The sequence below is a fragment of the Heloderma suspectum genome, chromosome 3 (genome assembly GCF_057233095.1).
Source record: "Heloderma suspectum isolate Gila_16-S chromosome 3, 16-S_ref, whole genome shotgun sequence".
Lineage (NCBI taxonomy): Eukaryota > Metazoa > Chordata > Lepidosauria > Squamata > Helodermatidae > Heloderma > Heloderma suspectum.
The window spans coordinates 296,767,756-296,787,430 of record NC_139460.1 but is presented as its reverse complement, the minus strand read 5'-3'; the positions used below and the strand labels follow the sequence as shown (position 1 = coordinate 296,787,430).

Sequence of the window (19,675 nt, the reverse complement as noted above, 5' to 3'; positions counted from 1 at the left end):
CTTCCTGAGTAAACATGCATAGGTTGGTCCTGTCACAGATTATGAATGTAATGTGTATTGTTGATAAGAATTCATTTTATTTCATAGAAGTGCTATTCATAATAATCTGTGTATGGTAACTGTAAGTGATTAGTAATAGATGTGATTAGTTCTCTCTGTGTTGTGAGATAACTGTGAGTACTGGAATGTAGGTCAGGGTTGATTCTGAGCATATGGAGATAGTTAGCAGTTCAGATTCAGACAGGGAACAGCCAGAATTGGGGGAGGCATCTTCCCAAGCGAGTTCAGATATGGATAGGCGTGCTTCTCAAGATGCTAACAGCCAGATGGCTGGTCCTGAAGCCCCCCACCCTCCTCCGTGAGAACCCAGGAGGAGGAGGAGAGTACGGGGTGTGACCTGAGGGATGCTAGACTGCAGCGCAGAGTGAAGGGGGGAAAGTTAGAGGCGGAGCTCAGACAGTCAACCTGTTTGGTGATGCGTGAGGGCTGACGTAGGGGAGCATCACTGGAAGGGAGGGGCATCCTTCTCCAAGTTGTTCTAGCCAGCAAGTTCTTGTTTCAAACTGCTGGCAACATCATAGCTCCCATTTGGATCCCATGTTGTCATTCGTAAATGAAGCAGCTGTATTCCTTTGTAGCCTGAGAGTCTTCGAAGATTTGCATCTGTAATGAACCTGTTGTTAGTGAATTAGAGGCGTGAGACTGAAGCCTCTCATCTTGTGTGTGTGCATGAGGAAGGAGGGGGCCAAGGGAACGTGACATGTATTCTTGGAAATGAGGGAAAGGAGAGTTGCCACAAGTGGATTGGTTAAGTATTGGAAGCAGAAAGCTGCTTAGCTTAGGAGGGATACCTTCATCAAGGTGTTGATGCTGTCAGTGGTAAACCTGGCTACATTGAGAGAAATAAGATTAGTGGTATGTCCAGATCTGAAACTTAGGATGAGGTCATCAACATAAGGGTTATAAAAGGCAAAGGTCTGATCTGCTTGGAAGAGAAATCCTGGGAGAATGAGAAGCCTACAGAACATGATTACCTAGGTTCTACAAACCATGCTTGTCAGATAAGATGACTGCTTCGTTGGTTGAGAGGTATCAAACTTTAATTTTACTAAGAAATATGCTAGCCACTATTTCTGTTATGCTTCTAATCATCCTAATTGCATTGTATGCAGTAATGTGTTTTGCTTGTTTTATCATTTCAATTATTTTTTATTATTTAATACCGTTTGAGCAATTTTGTGCTATCACTTTGTGTTATTTGGCTTGAGAGGTGTTTCAGAGACCACAATCCATATACATTAATACTTCAAGCTCAGAACACTCAGCTGGAATTCATACATCTGTTGCTGAGTAGGGGTATGTCGATATAGTGGCAGTTTTCTCTCTTGGTCAGTTGAGTCACAGAACACTTGTTCAAAGAAGAGAAATGAGCTAGTCGGATGGAGCGGGAATGGGTCTCCCATCTCAAGTGGCACCCAACATGGGGTACCCCTCGAGATGGGAGACCCATTCCCATACCATCCGACTACCTCTTTTCTCTCTTGATCAAGTGAGTCACAGACACATCTGCTCAAGTAAGAGAACAAGCTAGTTGGAGGGAGCGGGGATGGGTCTCCCGTCTCAGTCAGACTACCCATCTTTGCTTTTATGATTACAGCAGGTACACTGCTTGTGGCAGTTTGTGCTGATCTAGACTGGCCTCTTCAGCTAATTGTATTCCAATCTTCTTGGTCGCTTCTTCTACTTAGAGGAACATTACTAACCCATTGTCTAAGGAAGATGAATAGTTTTTAGCCCCAGTGTCAGAACCCAACATGGTAGAGCAAATTCTGGGACCCACCTGTCAGGATTGATTCTGAGCGGAGGGAGGTAGTTAGCAGCTCAGATTCAGAAGAGGAGCAGCCAGAACCGGGGGAGGCATTTTCCCAAGCCAGTTCAAATATGGGTAGGCCTGCTTCTCAGGTTACTAACTACCAGATGCCCAGGCCTGAAGCCCCCCCCTTGCCCCCCTCTGTGAGAAACTGGGAAGAGGAGGAGGAGGAGGAGGAGGAGAGCAGGGGCTGTGACCTAAGAGATGCTAGACTACGGCACAAAGCTAAGAGGGAAGTGTCAGGGGTGGAGCTCAGACGGTTGACCCAGTTAGCAATGCGTGAGAGCCGATGTAGGGAAGCATCACTGGAAGGGCAGGACATCCCTCCTTAAGTTAGTCTAGCCAGCAAGCCTCACTTCAAACTGTAGGCAACATTGGTGTTCCCATTTGATTCCCCTGGAGGCATTCCTTTGTAGCCTGAGAGTCTTCTAGGATTTGCATCTGTAATGAACCTGTTGATAATGAATTAAAGGCCTGAGACTGAAGCCTTTCTGTTTGTGTGTGTGAGTGAATAAGGAAAGAGGGGGCCCAAGGGAAACGTGACACCACCGGGTCTGATGCCATCATCCCTTCATTTTCTTTTCAATTGAGTGGGGGTGGCGTGCTGCTGTTTTCATTTCCAGAGGGGATGGGACTAGGTAGTGCTGGGGGCATGGAAGGCAGCCTGCCCACAGCCCCCGCAAATCTGGTGCTGGCCCTATATGGTTGCCAACCACTTTGCACTTTCCTCATCTTATTTAGCTCCTGTACAATAGAAGTCCTGTTTGGTAGATGAGACATTAGGGAATTTGAATGGAGTCCATGTACCACTTCCTGGCTTTAGACATGTTTTGCTTGTGTTATTTGGACAGTGACATTCCCTAAGTCTCTGTAGCATGTTTATCCCCACACTGTACTTGTATTTTATTTATGGTTTTTGGTTTTTTGCATAATCCTTTAAAAATGAACCATTTAAAGTGGTCTGAAAACAACTAGCAGAGTAGCTCTGGATTTTCTTTTTTTTTTTCTAGCAAAGTCATCACAACTTTTAAACTGTGGTATCCACTTTTAAACACAGTCTCTTCTTCATGGATAGGAAAGAGCCCGAATCTGCCTGATCTACTTGGTTAATCAGCTGGCCAACATGGAGCATTCATTCCATCACATCCTTTTGTTGGAGATCAAGCACATCACGGATACATTCTCCAACATCCTAGGCATCCAGAGCAGAGACATTTATCGTATGAGTAACAGTTTCACTGCCATAGCTAAACTTCTTATCCGACAGCTGGAAAACGACACTGCTTCTGAGAGCAGGTAAATTCAAATATTTGCTTTATCTGAGTGACATGATATCACATATTAATTACGATGTGTGGTGTGTTTGACAAGTTATGGTCATATTTAAAATATCAGTTGAAAATTATTTAACCATCAGATGCCTGCCTAAAAGGATGCTTAGTCATCAACCACTGGCTGCTGAATGTTCATGCAGATCAATGATATTATCACTGTTGCTGCAGTTTTGGGAAGGCCACAAAAGCAAACTCTAATGACTACAAAAATGTTCATTGGTTGACACGAAGCTGTTACTGATGACAACATCTCCCATAGGTCAAGGGTAGAGTCGACGCAATGTTTGTGAACTGTATCCCAGTGTCTACCACCATGGCACAGAGACCTTGAGCCCCAACCTGCAGATCAGGTACCAGGTCCCTGCTACCTGTACCACCAAGGCTGCTGGTTGGAGGAAAGAACTGCAAGGGAGTCTGTGGCACTCTAGACACTTAGGCAACTCGTTATTCTATGAAGCCTCTTGGCGTCCTCTCTGTGCTTCTGAACTGTTTCCCTGTCTGCTTCCCTGTTGCCTGCGTACCACTTCCCCCTGCCATGCCCTTAAATTCCAGGAACTGTTGCGTTGGCTTGGCTTCCTGTCTATGCTACAGACCTCATCCCAGCTTGCGTCTTCTGCTTCCAAGTACCTGCAGCCTCCTCATTCATTGGGGCCTGACCAAGTCAGTACTCAGAAGTGGGCATCTGCCTGTCTAAAATTTCCCCCAGAAAAGCTCTTTACTACTGCATAATGGCTAGCTTGCAGATTGAGTTAGCATACAGTGGGAGCATGGGGCTGTGCTGGCTGAGGAAAAAGCACTGATGGGCTGGATGTAGTCCACTGGCCTCATATTCCTATAGTCATCATGTTGCAGGGAATTCCTTGGCTTAAATTTCAACCCAGTCATGATATCATTAAGTGGCCGAAGACAACTCACTGTCTGAGTCTTAGACCCTCATCTGCAATATAGAGATGATAATATCTCACGTTACACTTAAAACAAGGTATATATGTGCTAAACATCATCATCCTCGTTACTATTATTCCTTCTACTACTATCTTTACTACTGTCTATCTACTGTCTATCTACTGTCTACTACTATCTTTACTACTGTCTATCTTTACTACTGTCTTTACTACTGTCTTTACTACTGTCCACTTAGACATTGCAAAAGCATCAGCGAAACACAGGATGAGGGAACAGATGTGCATAAAATTTGCGTATGTGCACACACACACAATTTAGGAAGAATTACTATAATAGAAATACAGTATATCTCCCCATAGTTACCAGGTGACCTGTGTGCCTCTCCATGTAAATGGTGGCTGCTAGTAGGGGCGAAGAAACTCACAAGGCATCATGACTCAACATCCTGTGGGAACATTCCACTCCGTATTCCCCAATTATATGAAAAAATATTAAAGATAACCTTTCCTTCTTGCAGTGGCTATTAGATTTTAAAATTAAATTGTAAGTTATCTCATACTTAATAGAAACTTCCTTTTTTCTTTGTGGTCTGCAAAAAGGCACTCTCATCAAGTTGTTGCACTATGCAGACTTGTTTAATCATTGTTAATTATTAAATTGCCTTCCATTAGCTCTATGCAGCTTAACTTCATAAACTAAATGATTGAACAATTACATGATTAAAGAATCTTTAAATAGCGGACAACTATAATTTCAATAAAATCGATAGTTTGTGGCTACAGGAGGTGTTTAAGCACACAGGTAAAATAGTATTGGTCTATAACCTTACTGATATCATTACATGCTACAATTTTTAACATGGCAGATATTTTTCAGGTCTGTTTTAATAAACCCAATAAACGTTAGCTAAGGCAGAATATTTGGATTATAAAAATCTCAGAAAAGCCTATTTTAACTGAAACAAGTATAACAACACACACCAGTCTTCTTGTCTCACATCTAATACCTTAAAATCCCAGCAAATATCTCATTTCACTTTCCACTGGGGTATATTTTCATTAATGTGATATACCCAGCTGTTTTTTCAAATTGCCTTCCATTAGCTCTACACAGCTTAACTTCATAACACTTTGCTGTACTTGCTCCCCAAAGCAAGTTTTAAATATTTTCATATGTCCAGCCTTTTAAATTCTTATATTTTATTGCACTTCTAATACGTCCTAGGCTTCATGCTCAGTACAAATTACCATTTAAAATGCAAACACTCAAAACTCCCATTTTAAATAAAAAATTTAAAAGCCTTTCCTTAAATATGTCATTGTGTTCAAATGAAAAACAGTAAACAAAAGCAGTAAACAAAACAGGCACAATCTTGTCAAAATTACAGTCTTTTAAACCCCACTGATTTCAGTGGGAGAATATGCTTAACTTCTCCATTGAAATCAGTGAGATTTAAGTGTGCTCAGCTTTAACTGGCTTGTACTTAGCATTTAAAAAATGTTCACTGGGGCAATAAAATATAATAACATAAAACTGAGTCATGAAATTATTTTATTGCACACAATCTAAAAGGGTAAACACTTATCAAATGCCATAAAGACAGAGACTAAAATATTAATATCAATATTTAAAACAGGGGAGAGCAACCTCTGGTCTGGAGGCCTAATCCAGCCTGCGGAGGTTGCCCATCTGGCCCACAGAGGCTTAGGCACTCTTTGGGGCCCCACCCTGCCCCAAACCCTGTCCCCTGGCCTGAAGGCTACGGGGTGGGAGGGCTTTATGAGAAGGTGGGAGAGGAATCCCCTTATGTCCAATCTGTGATCGAAGCTAACAAGGAGGTTCCCCTGCGTGCCACTTCCACTCCCAAATCCTCCTCATCACAGAAGACCTGTGTACAATAAAGCCCAGTTCCCAAAGAATGTACTGCATCCTCATGACATACCTGCTGGGGACCAAATGATGTCAGGGGGCATGTCTCCACCCCTTTGATGTCTGGGGACATGGTTTTACCCCCTGACATTATTCAGCTCATGGAGAGCTGGGTGGAGGTCACCTGACCCCCTAGGCCATTCTGGTTGCCCACCCCTGATTCAAAAGGTATACAAATGTTAAAATATTAAGATGATGTTAAAAGGACTTGAAAAAACAATGGAGAAAAGAAAATGGAGAAATCCCAGGTGCCTATAGAAAAAGGTTTATTGTAGTTCTTTTATATTGGCCAGACGCATATCGGAAGTGTTGATTTCCTTCTTTAGGGGTTTATCTTGTAGTCAGTATACTAAGACAGACAAACGTCATCCATTTGTATACGGATGAGGTTTGTCTCTCTTAGTATACTGAGTAAAAAGATAAGGCCCTGAAGAAGGAAATCAACATTTCCGAAACGCATCAGGCCAAGTTAAAAGGGCTTAAACAACAAAAATGTTTTTGCCTGGTGCCAAAATGGCGCTAGAGTAGGTGCCTGGTGAGCCTCTAGGGAGAGAGCATTCAACAGCTGAGGGGGGGTGGCCACCAAAAAACCCTCTCCCTTTTTACCACCCTCTAAATTTCAGATTGAGGGGGCTTTTGGAGAAGGGTTGCTACATAAAATGTAACAAATTGTTTGATATCTAATATAATTTGCCACTTTGTCTATCATACTTGATGTGATAACATGTGTCCAATGAGGTCAAGTCAAATAATATTTATTGTCATATGTTACTAATGTGCAGTAATCCCTTTTAAATGAAATGAAAGCCTCATAACTAGAATTAAGCAGAGTTTAAAGGTCAAAAGTAGAAGATGGGAAATTACATGTACAATAAAATCCAATACAGATGTCACTGAGGTTATAAATATGAAAGGCAGCCTTAGAGAAATGGTTGGGGTGGAAGCCAGAACACTGGATAGAATTAAAAAGTAATGTAATGAAATCTTAGTGGACTTAAGTTGTGAAAATGTTAGATAAACTAACCTGGCAAACATATGATTAATTAAAATTATATTCACATTATTGTAACAGATAATTGTAACAGAAAATGCCTTATACTTTTCTGGAAGCAGCCCCTGGGGGGCAGAATCTATCCCTGAAGCCAAAGAGATGTTCTAGAACTGGGTGTGTGTGCGCGCGCGCGTGCGCGCGCCTGCTTGTATGTATGGTAGGGACTTATTCTGAAGACAAGACCTATTATAAACATTATAGAGAGAGGCCTGGTATCTTTGCATCCCTGACTGATCATTCAAACTTTTGTTGTTCTCAAACGAGATCACTGTACTAGGATAGCCAGGTGTCCTACCTTACAGAGGACAATCCTCTCTTTTGGGGATGGGTAAGTGATAGTCTTCTGTTTGTAGGTGTCCTCTGTTTGATGGGCTGTCCAGTCCAAGCCTGGTTTAAAGTCAAAGAATCATCAGAAGGGGAGAGCAGGGTCCTTTAAGTTGCCCTTCACCAGTTAGCACCCAGACAGCAGATAGAATAGGCATATAGATCACCTGGTCACAGTCTTCCCCATTATGGTGAGGTGAATTGTATTTAAAATTATAATATTTTTTCTAAATCTGCATCTATATGTATAAATTAGCACGTGCAAATGTTATGAAAATCTGTGTCCTCTTTAGTCTTTGTTTTTGGTGATGCATTTCCTCTTTGGGGGCAATGCCTAAGTTTCTACTTTGGTAACCTCTGAAGAATAATCTCCCTGGCTGAGCTGCTGTAGGAGATCTCAAAGCTGCACAAAATTATACTTGGAGACATCATTTTCACTGAGTATTGGACAAATGGCTAATCTCAGCCTGGCCCGTTTCGATGTCATAACCCCCCTTTTTCCATTGTTTTTAATAGTGTGTTTATTTTAAGGCGTATCAGTGAAGGAACAAATACATAACTTACAGGGTTCTTGGTCCTTCTGAATTCAATGGAAAGTTTTGTCATTGCTTTCATTTAAAAGTGCTTGGGCTTTCTGAATCTGTCCTGAAACACTGCAATAGTGCAATACAAGTGGGATCAGCGACCAAGTGTCACTTTATATCCTCACCCCATAACAGGACTGTCATGGATCAGGCAACCAGACAACAATGACTTCTCCACAATCCTATAAGTCAGCCTTCCCCAACCTGGTGCCATGCTGGCTGGGGATGATGAGAGTTGTAGTCCAGTACATCTGAAGGGCACAAGGTTGTGAAAGGCTGCTATAAACTGTAATAGGAGAACCCCGTTCATATCAAAGTAGCCTATAATGGAAGAGAGAAACTTCCATTTCCATCTAAACAGTGAGGATCTCTCCCCGAGTCCATTTACCTGTAAGGAGCCTTCTTTTCATCACCAGTTCTTAGGAAAATAGTGTGATCCCAGTTTGGGGACTTTGGGACAAGGATTATTTTACACCAGGGTTGTCCTATATTTTCTCACAATTATGATTTATTATTTCAGAAGTAGGAATAGGAGTTGGCTTTTAACTCATAAGGGCATAAATCCAAGGTAGGATCTGTGATCATGTTGTTGTTCAGTCGTTCAGTCGTGTCCGACTCTTCGTGACCCCATGGACCATAGCATGCCAGGCCTTCCTGTCCTGCGCTCTCTCTCGGAGTGTGCTCAAGTTCATATTCATTGCATCGGTGATGCTATCTAGCCATCTCATCCTCTGTCGTCCCCTTCTCCTTTTGCCTTCAGTCTTTCCCAGCATCAGGGTCTTTTCCAGAGAGTTTTCTCTTCGCATTAGGTGGCCAAAATATTGGAGCTTCAGCTTCAGTATCTGTCCTTCCAATGAGCACTCAGGGTTGACTTCCTCTAGGATTGACTGACTTGACCTCCTTGCAGCCCAGGGGACTCGTAAGAGTCTTCTCCAGCACCACAGTTCGAAAGCATCAATTCTTCGGCGCTCAGCCTTCCTTATAGTCCAGCTCTCACAGCCATACATTACTACTGGGAAAACCATAGCTTTGATTAGACGGACCTTTGTTGGCAAGGTGATGTCTCTGCTTCTTACTATGCTGTCTAGGTTTGCCATAGCTTTCCTCCCAAGGAGCAAGCGTCTTTTAATTTCATGGCTACAGTCACCGTCTGCGGTGATCTTGGAGCCCAAGAAAGTAAAATCTGTCACTGCTTCCATTTCTTCCCCTTCTATATGCCAGGAAGTGATGGGGCCACATGCCATGATCTTCATTTTTTTAATGTTGAGTTTCAAACCAGCTTTTGCACTCTCCTCTTTCACCCTCAACAAGAGGCTCTTGAGATCCTCTTCGCTTTCTGCCGTTAGGGTGATATCGTCTGCATATCGGAGGTTGTTGATAATTCTCCCGGCAATCTTAATTCCGACCTGTGATTCATCCAACCCAGCATTTCTCATGATGTACTCTGCATATAAGTTAAATAAGCAGGGTGACAATATGCAGCCTTGTCGTACTCCTTTCCCAATTTTGAACCACTCGGTTGTTCCATGTCTGGTTCTTACTGTTGCTTCTTGACCCTGGTACAGGTTTCTCAGGAGACAGGTAAGGTGGTCTGGTACTCCCATCACTTTAAGAATTTGCCACATTTTGTTGTGATCCACACAATCAAAGGCTTTAGCGTAGTCAATGAAGCAGAAATAGACGTTTTTCTGGAATTCTCTTGCTTTCTCCATGATCCAGCGAACATTGGCGATTTGATCTCTAGTTCCTCTGCCTCTTCGAAACCCAGCTTGTACTTCCGGTAGTTCTCGGTTCGCATACTGCTGAAGCCTAGCTTGTAGGATTTTGAGCATCACCTTGCTGGCATGTGAAATGAGCGCAATTGTGCGGTAGTTTGAACACTCTTTAGCGTTGCCCTTCTTTGGAATTGGAATGTAAACTGACCTTTTCCAGTCTTGCGGCCATTGTTGAGTGTTCCAAATTTGTTGGCATATTGAATGCAGCACTTTAACATCATCATCTTTTAGGATTTTAAATAGCTCAGCTGGAATACTGTCATCTCCGCTACCTGTGTTGTTACTAATGCTTCCTAAGGCCCACTTGACTTCACTCTCGAGGATGTCCGGCTCAAGTTCAGTGACCGCACTATCATGGCTATCAGGGACATTCAGATCTTTTCTGTATTCTTGCCACCTCTTCTTAATCTCATCTGCTTCTGTTAGGTCCCTGCCTTCTTTGTCCTTTATCATGCCCGTCTTTGCACAAAACGTTCCCTTGAGATCTCCAATTTTCTTGAAGAGATCTCTAGTCTTTCCCATTCTGTTGTTTTCCTTGATTTCTTTGCATTGTTCATTTAAGAAGGCCTTCTTGTCTCTCCTTGCTATTCTCTGGAACTCTGCATTCAGTTGGATATATCTTCCCCTTTCTCCCTTGCTTTTTGCTTCCCTTCTTTCCTCAGCTACTTGTAAAGCCTTATCAGACAGCCACTTTGCTTTCTTGCATTTCTTTTTCTTTGGGATGGATTTCGTTGCTGCCTCCTGAACAATGTTACGGACCTCCGTCCATAGTTCCTCAGGCACTCTGTCTATCAGGTCTAATCCCTGAAATCTATTCCTCACCTCCACTGTATATTCATAAGGGATATGATTTAGGTCATACCTGAATGGTTTAGTGGTTTTCCTTAGGTTCTTCAATTTAAGCCGAAATTTTGCAAGAAGCAGCTCATGATCTGAGCCACAGTCAGCTCCAGGTCTTGTTTTGACTGACTGTATAGAGCTTCTCCATCTTTGGCTGCAAAGGAAATAATCAATCTGATTTCGATATTGACCATCTGGTGATGTCCATGTGTAGAGTCGCCTCTTTTGCTGTTGGAAAAGAGTGTTTGCTATGATCAGCGTGTTCTCTTGGCAAAACTCTATTAGCTTTTGTCCTGCTTCATTTTGTACACCAAGGCCATGCCTGCCTGTTATCCCGGTGATTTCTTGACTTTCTACTTTGGCATTCCAATCCCCTATGATGAAGAGGACATCTTTTTTTGCTGTTAGTTCTAGAAGGTGTTGTAGGTCTTCATAGAACCGATCAACCTCAGCTTCTTCGGCATCAGTGGTTGGGGCATAGACTTGAATTACTGTGATGTTGAATGGTTTGCCTTGGATTCGTACTGAGATCATTCTATCATTTTTAAGATTGTACCCCAGTACTGCTTTTCCCACCCTTTTGTTGACTATGAGTGCTACTCCATTTCTTCTAAGGGATTCTTGCCCACAATAGTAGATATGATGGTCACCTGAATTAAATTCACCCATGCCTGTCCATTTTAGTTCGCTGATTCCCAAGATGTCAATATTCAATCTTGCCATCTCATGTTTGACCACCTCTAGCTTACCTTGATTCATTGATCTGACATTCCAGGTTCCTAAACAATATTGTTCTTTACAGCATCGGACTTTCTTTTCACCACCAGACACATCCACAGCTGAGTGTCCTTTCGGCTTTGGCCCAGCCGCTTCACTCTTTCTGGCTCTACTTGGAAATACCCTCTGCTCTTCCCCTGTAGTATATTGGACACCTTCCGACCTGAGGGGCTCATCTTCCGGCGTCATCTCTTTTAGCCTTGTGATACGTTCCATGGGGTTTTCTTGGCAAGAATACTGGAGTGGGTTGCCATTTCCTTCTCCAGTGGACCACATTTTGTCAGAACTCTCTGCCATGACCTGTCCGTCTTGGGTGGCCCTGCACGGCATAGCTTATGGCTTCACTGAGTTACGCAAGCCCCTTCGCCACAACAAGGCAGCGATCCATGAAGGGGTCTGTGATCATACTCCCATATAAATTTAGGGACCTCTGAAACAATCTCCTCTTCTTTGGGGCAAAGCTCTTAACTTAAGAAATGGGTTTGCTCACAAGATTAATGAGAGGACACAACAAATCCTTGTGTTTCAAGGCAACTATCTAATGTGCTGTCAAAAACTATAGTGATAGAAAGATATCTGTAAAATGAGTTGGTGTTTGCTGCTAGAGTTTTGTTTGTAATGTACACAGAACCAATTCAGCACCTCCGCTCTTTAACAACAGGGTTTTTGTTGCTGTTGTTCTACCATTTGTTACAATTCCCTCTGTTACTTCATTTTTTCCAGTATTCAGTTTAATACTTCATGGCTTCAGTCCATTCTTTGTCATCCAATAGGTGCCTCTATCTCAGACATGTCCCTCCAGTTGAAGTCGTTTGTGTGTGTGAATTGGAATAATGGCTGCCTTCCAGGTTAAAAACAAACAAACGTTATAGATGGTGCAAGGCTGAATGAGTGAATATGAAATAAATTTAATGCTGTTGGGGCTGGACTGCGTGCACGCACTGCTGTCTGTTGTTCTTTCCTAGAAGGGGCAGTGGTGATGGCGAAATGGCTCCACTTGGGTCAGTGCCGCCTTTGAGCTGATATGGCTCATTGGAAAGGCTGCTGTCTATCTCTGCCTCATGCTTTGTCTTTCACATCACAGACTATCTCATGTTATCTTCACAGAGTTCCTTCCCACACTGCGTAGTTAATGGGAAGAGTACCACATCAGCACTGGCCCAGTTGGCATGGGGAAGTATTACAGTGTGATGTCTTCCTACGTGGCTCAGGGCTTTTGATAATACTTTTACAGGAGCCACCCTACAATAGCTTCTCCAGTCATTGTAGTGTGGTTCCTGTGATACAAAACCAATGTAAGAAAATGTTGCCATTTACACATTGCCAAAACAGAGGAAACGCATTACCAAAAAAGATGACACAAATTTGCATATTATTTGCATGTGCAGATTTCTACATATAGGTAAAATTTAGAAATAATAACTGCTATTTAAATAGCAATACAAGACATCTCACCATAGTAGAGAAGATTGACGAGGTGGCCTGTGTGTTTGCTCTATCTACTGTCCAGGTGCTAATTATTGATGGGCAACTGCAAGGCCCCTGCTGTCCCCTTCTGATTCTTTGACTTGGTTCTCTGACTTGGATTGGACAGCCCATCAAATAGTTCAGTTCAGCTTATTGCTCAGTACCCAACCAGGCTTTTGCATATACATCAAACTCAAAACAAACCAATAAAGAATTCAAAATGTCAACATACAAGGAAATCAGACTAAGCATAATAATAAGAAAATAATAGAAAATGTAACAAACTATTGACAACCTTATAGTAAAATTATTAAATAATTAAAATAGCTCAATATCCTGTGTTATCATCTGTCAAAATAAAAGACTTCCTCTTCCCTAGAGCTAGCTTAACAAATTTAACAGTGCAATATATCACAAAATAATCTGTTCCAGCTAATTGAAATAAAATTTTGTTTAAAGGGGAGTTATCTCTAATACCAGCAAGCAAGGGAGCCAAGATACTGAATCCTCAAACATAAGTACAACGGGCAGTCCAAAAGAAAGCAAACCAAATCCTCTTATCTTCTGGCATCCAACTGGATGGTGTCTATCTGCCCTATGTTGTCACTGTAGCATCCTCTAACCTCCATTAACTGCAGGGTGTTTAATCTGGTGAAGAGCCATCTAAAACTATATGGGCAGATTTTGCAGTCCTGAGAGGGACTGCAAAATCTTTATACAGCATGTTGAAATGGCACTTGTCCACTAGTATGGTAGTAGTCTGAAAATCAACATCAGTTAGACTTCTTGAGACTTCCAGATGGGCAGCATCGTAGCCCCTTACAATCAAATAGCCCATGAAAAAGCCCAGTTTAGAGATAACTTCAAACAATTTGGTGGCCCATGATTCTGCCTCCATGTCTTCATATGCCAGTAGGACAAAAAGAAAGGCCTGCTGAAAAATTATCGTAAGCCAGAAATAGCCATCTTTGAGCTCAAGTTTCCACTGAACAACAGGCGGTCTCCCTTCAGACAATTGCCTTAGAACTCGAACTAGGCCTGCCCATGGCTCTAGAGAGAAATTTATGCTGTTCTAAATCCAGGGCCACATTATCTGAATGAACCAATACAGGGGGCCATATAAAAGCTCTTAATCAGAGAGGAAAAACTACACCAGAAAGAGAGGAAACTATATAATTGAGATATAAATTAAATAAAAGTAATGCTAACAAGCACCCCTGTCACACATCCTTATTCACTGTAATGGCTTCCAATAAAGTGGTCCCTGTAGTAACTCTGACATGTATACAACCCCTGAATTTTCCTTATCAATCTACAAAGGCGGCATAGAGAGAATGATATGATGGGGACATATACCAGGCGATTCAAAAGGACATGGTGCTCAAGTATTGATCTATCGTGACAAAAACCTGCTTATTCCTCTGACAGAAGGTTTTCAAGGCCTACCCAACTTTCTAACTTATTGTGAACTGTCCAGAGAACTTTGGCAATTGGGCAGTACATAGACAGACGGACAGAGAGACAGACAGACAGACAAATGTCTTGCATATAGTTTATTGACCACATCCAAGAGACTTATAGGATGGTAGTCCTTGGGGTCAAATCTTGGGCCTTTCTTATAAATAGGCACCACAACTGCTATTGACCAATGTAGGAAAAATTCCAGTTTTATCGATAAGTGCGAGTAAGGCAGCTAAAGCTGGAATCCACCAATCAGTAGAGTTGATTAAAAGATTATTTATTTATTTACAGTATTTGTATACCACTTCACATCCAAAGACCTCAGAGTGGTGAACAGCAGACAGGAGAAAGAATAAAAACACCATGTTGTTGTTGTTGTTGTTGTTGTTTTAAAGAAATAGAGTTCTGATAAAACCAAGTTTGATAAACTGCAGCCAGTCACTTGAGGAAAGATCAGGAGGAATTCCATTAATCCCAGCAGACTTCCCCCCTTTTAGCTTCCTTAACCGAAGTGCTGTCTCTTCACAGGTAACTGGGGCCCAATATGACAGAACTACATGATCCACTGGCACTGGTGAAGGTCTAACTGCCTCATCATAAAAGAGGGAGTGGAAATGCCTCTCCAATTCAGGGAGTGATAACAGTATCAATGCAAGGGTCTCCAATGTGCCTTGAAGCTGAAATAAGGCATCATATAGAGGACACCAACAACTGTCCTCTGTAAAGTAGGACACCTGGCCACCCTAGGAGGTCCACATTCTTGCTCTGCTCTTTTTACTATGCTGTTACAGCATTCTGGATAGGAATTATTGCACAACCTATATATCAACCATTATCTGTGATGATTATACATATGCTTGGAAATTGCAGTTCACCATACCTTGGCATGTATATACAGTGAAATACTCACATATGCAACTGTCATAGATCTTGAAATCAATTCTTACATTAAAGTGCTTTCCACATCAGAATTCTGTAGTGTTTGAAGTGGTCCTGACTTTGAAATCAGGTTCAAATATCAAAATCAGAATTTTTGAGTTAACAAATGCACTTTTCTAATTTGTGTCTCAACAATAATTCATTCTTTTAGGAATCCTTGTTTCTATACCACAAGGAAGCAGCTTTTTGTACAGTAATTGTTGGCCTGAATCCTTTCACATGAGGAATTTTACATATATCTGATGTAATGAAAACCATGTTGTAATGAAAACCATGCAGCACTAGAGTGCCCTGGCCCCAGTTTATCCCAAACATACAGGTCATTCAGCCAACAGAGCTTACTTTTAAAAAAATGAATGAAGAATTTTAATACATAGTGATTTCATCTTAGAAATCGAGCATGGTCAACTTAACAACAAACAGAAAATGCAGATCTACCAAAACTTCCCAACCATCATCCTTGAGAATAACAAGGCATGCAATTTTGATTGTATCTTTTATTGTTTATTTTACATAATAGCTGGATGAAATGAATTTCTTTTCTTTGAAGGTTTCATCTGGGCATATCTGATCTGGCTCATACCGCCCTTACACCTTTTATTTTCACTACCCTTTGTTCATTTTTAGTACAACACATAACCAACATTTGCATTGTTGGAAATGCACGATAATATTGTTGTATTCTTTAGAAAGAATCTCTTGCAGGAAGTTTAACAGGGCCAGCACATCTTGACTGTGACCATTCTGTCTTAGCAAGATTCATATCACAGTTCACCAAGCAACTTTTCCCAATAGTCACATTGAAATCATTATAAGTAGGGGTCCTTCTTCTTTAGATTATCTTTTAGTATAAATCCTCCAGAGAGGGCAAAATGGTAATGTCAGATACCCACAAAGCACAGAGTAATAATATTTAGCATTTACATAGTATTTTAGGCTAGATGGTTTTAGGTATGTTATCTTCTTTCTGAATTTGCAGTATGGTGATATTAATACTGGCCTACCTTTCAAACTTGTTGTGAATATTACCAAGATAATGTATATGAGGTACTTTGAGTAGGCTCTCTGCACATCTATTCCAAGTGCCAAAACTCCAGAGTTTTGGCAGAGCAGAATGCATTCATTCTGCTCACCGCCAGAACGTTTTGGAGTAGAACCTACTCATCCGTAATTTTCACCAGTAATTAATTTCATTTGTTTTCTTTTACTGGAGAAGCCAACAGAGAAGGAGACAGTTCTCCCAGTTGTGCACAGTATGAAGGCTAAGTAAAGCTTTTCAAACTTGATGCATCAGTCCTGCTTTCCAGGAAACAGTTTGCTAGAAAAGCCACACTGCTGGGGAGGTCAGCCTGGACGGAGACACGTCAAAGACAATGCTGTACCCCCTGAAGAGGATCTCCAGGGACAGAAGTTTTTGGTTTGATTTTGGCAAGAAAGCATAGAATCATCTATGCTGAGAATCCCACATGTGTAATACTAGCCAAGTAGCAGAGTGCAAGCCAAGTTATATATTTTGCTGAGCCATAGTGAATAATGTAGATTCAAATGTAGAACAAAATGTCCCCTCAGCAGGCTGTTACAAACATTTCCTTCTATGGCCTGATGTTGATGAAGACACCCCACTCAGCCCTCCACGCACTACGTTATGTGAGTTTTCATTCAGGCCTCCATATCGTACAGTGAATAGAACCAGGGTCTAATAAGGGACAGTTGCAAAACTTTGTGCAAAGATTTCTTTTAGTATGCGAATAAATATAAAATAAAGAAATTGTGTTGTAATGAACTGAGAACATATGCAGTACTTCATTTTTACAAAATGGCAATAAATGTCCTTCAGATGGCCAAGTACACACAGTGCACACACCAAGTGGGATTTTCCAAAGCTTTTTGTTCACGGTCTGCATATGTTGTTCAGAATCTCATAAATCGCATTCCAGCAGCTAGAGTGTACTTCAGTTTTTTGTCTATACGAGAATTTCTCTTATGCTTTTTCAGGCAACTACCAAGATGGTGAAGCCTTCAAAGCTTTTTATGTTTCTGTGCACGGCCACACCTGGCTTCTGCTTTCTTAGCAAGGCTTGTTTCCTGTCTGTCCCTACTTCCTGTTCTTTCTTATCATCTATGCTGTAAGACTGGGCTGGGCATCAAATAATACATTATCCCTTGAGAGAAGATTTTGAGACTAAGGAAGGCAGTACTCAAGACTCATGAGCCTACTTCTTTACATGATGCATAATTAATTTATAGAATTCACTGCCCAAGATGTGGTGATAACTTAAGCCCTTTCAGAAGTTCCAGTGGCATTCCATATGTTCAGTGAATGTTGGCAGGGTGGGAGAGTGGGCAGCTAGCTCACCTCCACTACACACACATTGATGTACACAGCTGAAATGTGTCCACATGTGTCCACTTATATGTGCGCAGGCTCTTCTCCATGTGATCAGAAAGGAACTCAGGTTCTTATATGCCTCTACTCCCCAACTTCTAGCCTGCTTGTGGAACTCTGTTCCAACTGATGTCTGCCAGGACCTACCATTACAAGCTTTCAAGCAGGCCCTAAAGACTCACCTGTTTACCTTGGCCTATACCTGAGTTAGGACTCTACTGCGGCCATTGTGTATATGGTGCCATTTGGTTTTAACTGATAATTTTCTCTTCTTACCATTGTTTTATTATGTTTTATAGTTTTATCATTCTTTTGTACACTGCCTTGTGAGTGTTTACCCTAAAAAGCAACTTATAAATCAGGGTTGGTCAACTTCAGGGGGTCCATGGGCCACATTGCCCCCCCCCCACCTACCAGGAGGCCGCACTCCTGCTGCTGCGCCACTGAATTCAGCAGCAGCAGCAGCAGCAAAAAATACCCCACCAAACCCAGCTGTTCGCTGCCAAATTTCAGAAACTGCTACAGAGAGATAAACAGGACAAATTTAGCTTGCTTTCAAGCTAAATTTGGCCTGTTTCCCCCTTTGACTTGTTTCCCCCTTTGATTCTGACATTCAGTAGGAAACCACCAATTTTTATTTTATTTTATTTTATTTTATTTTATTTTATTGCCAACATGAATTTTGGTGGAATGTAGCAGGAGCCGCATGCTGCCCACCACTGTCATAAATCTTTTAAGTAAATAAAAAGCAAAGGTAGCCATAAGTAAAATTCCAAAATCCATATTAGTGTAATACCTGTACTCGGCCAATGTACAAGTTTTCGAAACTCCAGATCTTTTAATCAGACAAGATGTTTAAAAAGCAGATTGAGTGGGTGAGAGGGAATAAGTGAAGAAAAGACCTTGGTTTGATGGTGCAGTCACAATGTCTCAACCCCATCTCCAAGCTCCCATCTGTTCTCCCTTTTCCAGTTATGGTTCCTTACACAGAATCAAAAAGAACACTGTTGGGCTAGCACAGCTGCATCTCTGACCTTTTTAGAGCAAGCGCTGCAACCCTACAATAGCTGCTCTTTGGGGGTTCAGGGAAAGAGTGTTGCAGGGTAACACCAGCTGTCATTTCAAGCTACACTATATCATTTCTCCTCTGATGTTTGGGAGGCTACAGCAATTCCATCTAGTTTGCACAGCCCTCCTCCCTAAAGATGAAGGCTGGATCTACACTTACCACCTTTTTTCGCTTCCAATGAAGTTTCACTGCCCGCCTTTCACACTACGCAGTACCCGCCTCGAATTGGAACTGGAATTTCCCACTTCTGTGCTCCCGCTTTCAATACCCTAATATTCCCTAATAATACCTTAATGTGCTCTGATTTTCTGCCTTCACTACCGTATCCGGTCGTAGTCCCCTCCCCCGCCTGTCCATATACGGCAGTGTTTGTATTTCCCTCCTGTCCAATCACAGCTCTCGACGGCCCCATGTCTTCTTCTGGCTACTGATCGCATAGCTTCCTCAGCAGCCCCCATTTCCTCAGCAACAAGCAAAGGGCTGGATGTGCGCGCGCTTGTCTGATCTCGGAAGCTAAGCGGGGTCAGCCCCAGTCAGTAGTTGGATGGGCAACTGCCTGGGAATCAGGCTTCCTGCACTGAGCAGGGGGTTATTCTATCCCTTCAAATGAGATTAAGTTTTACCCCCTCCTATCCCCGTTCCAGATGTGTGTTTTTTAATTAAGGCATTATCCTCGCAGAATCGGGGCTTCTCCACAATGTTTTTTTTTTCTAATTGAGGCATGATCTTCGAAGATTCAAAGTTGTGAAGCTTCACAGCTTCGAATCTTTGAAGATCATGCCTGAATTAGAAAAAAAAAAACATCACGGAGAAGCCCCGATTCTGCGAGGATAACGCCTTAATTTTAAAAAAACCAGGAAAACAGCACAGCGCTCGAGTGTGACCTGAGCTCATGCATTCGATGACGCACTGCAATGGGGAAAATGGGTGAGTGTGAATAATCACATTTTAATGCAAGAGCAT

General features: G+C 41.9%; 1 protein-coding gene across 2 annotated transcripts in view; it reads left to right on the top strand.

The window, feature by feature from the left end:
• VEPH1 (ventricular zone expressed PH domain containing 1) overlaps positions 1–19,675 on the top strand; it is a 250,480-nt gene that overhangs the window by 146,042 nt on the left and 84,763 nt on the right. For both annotated transcript variants that reach the window (XM_084847341.1, XM_084847342.1), the window contains exon 8: positions 2,946–3,166. In XM_084847341.1, the coding sequence (XP_084703467.1) occupies positions 2,946–3,166 (221 nt within the window). The remainder of the gene's footprint in view (positions 1–2,945; positions 3,167–19,675) is intronic.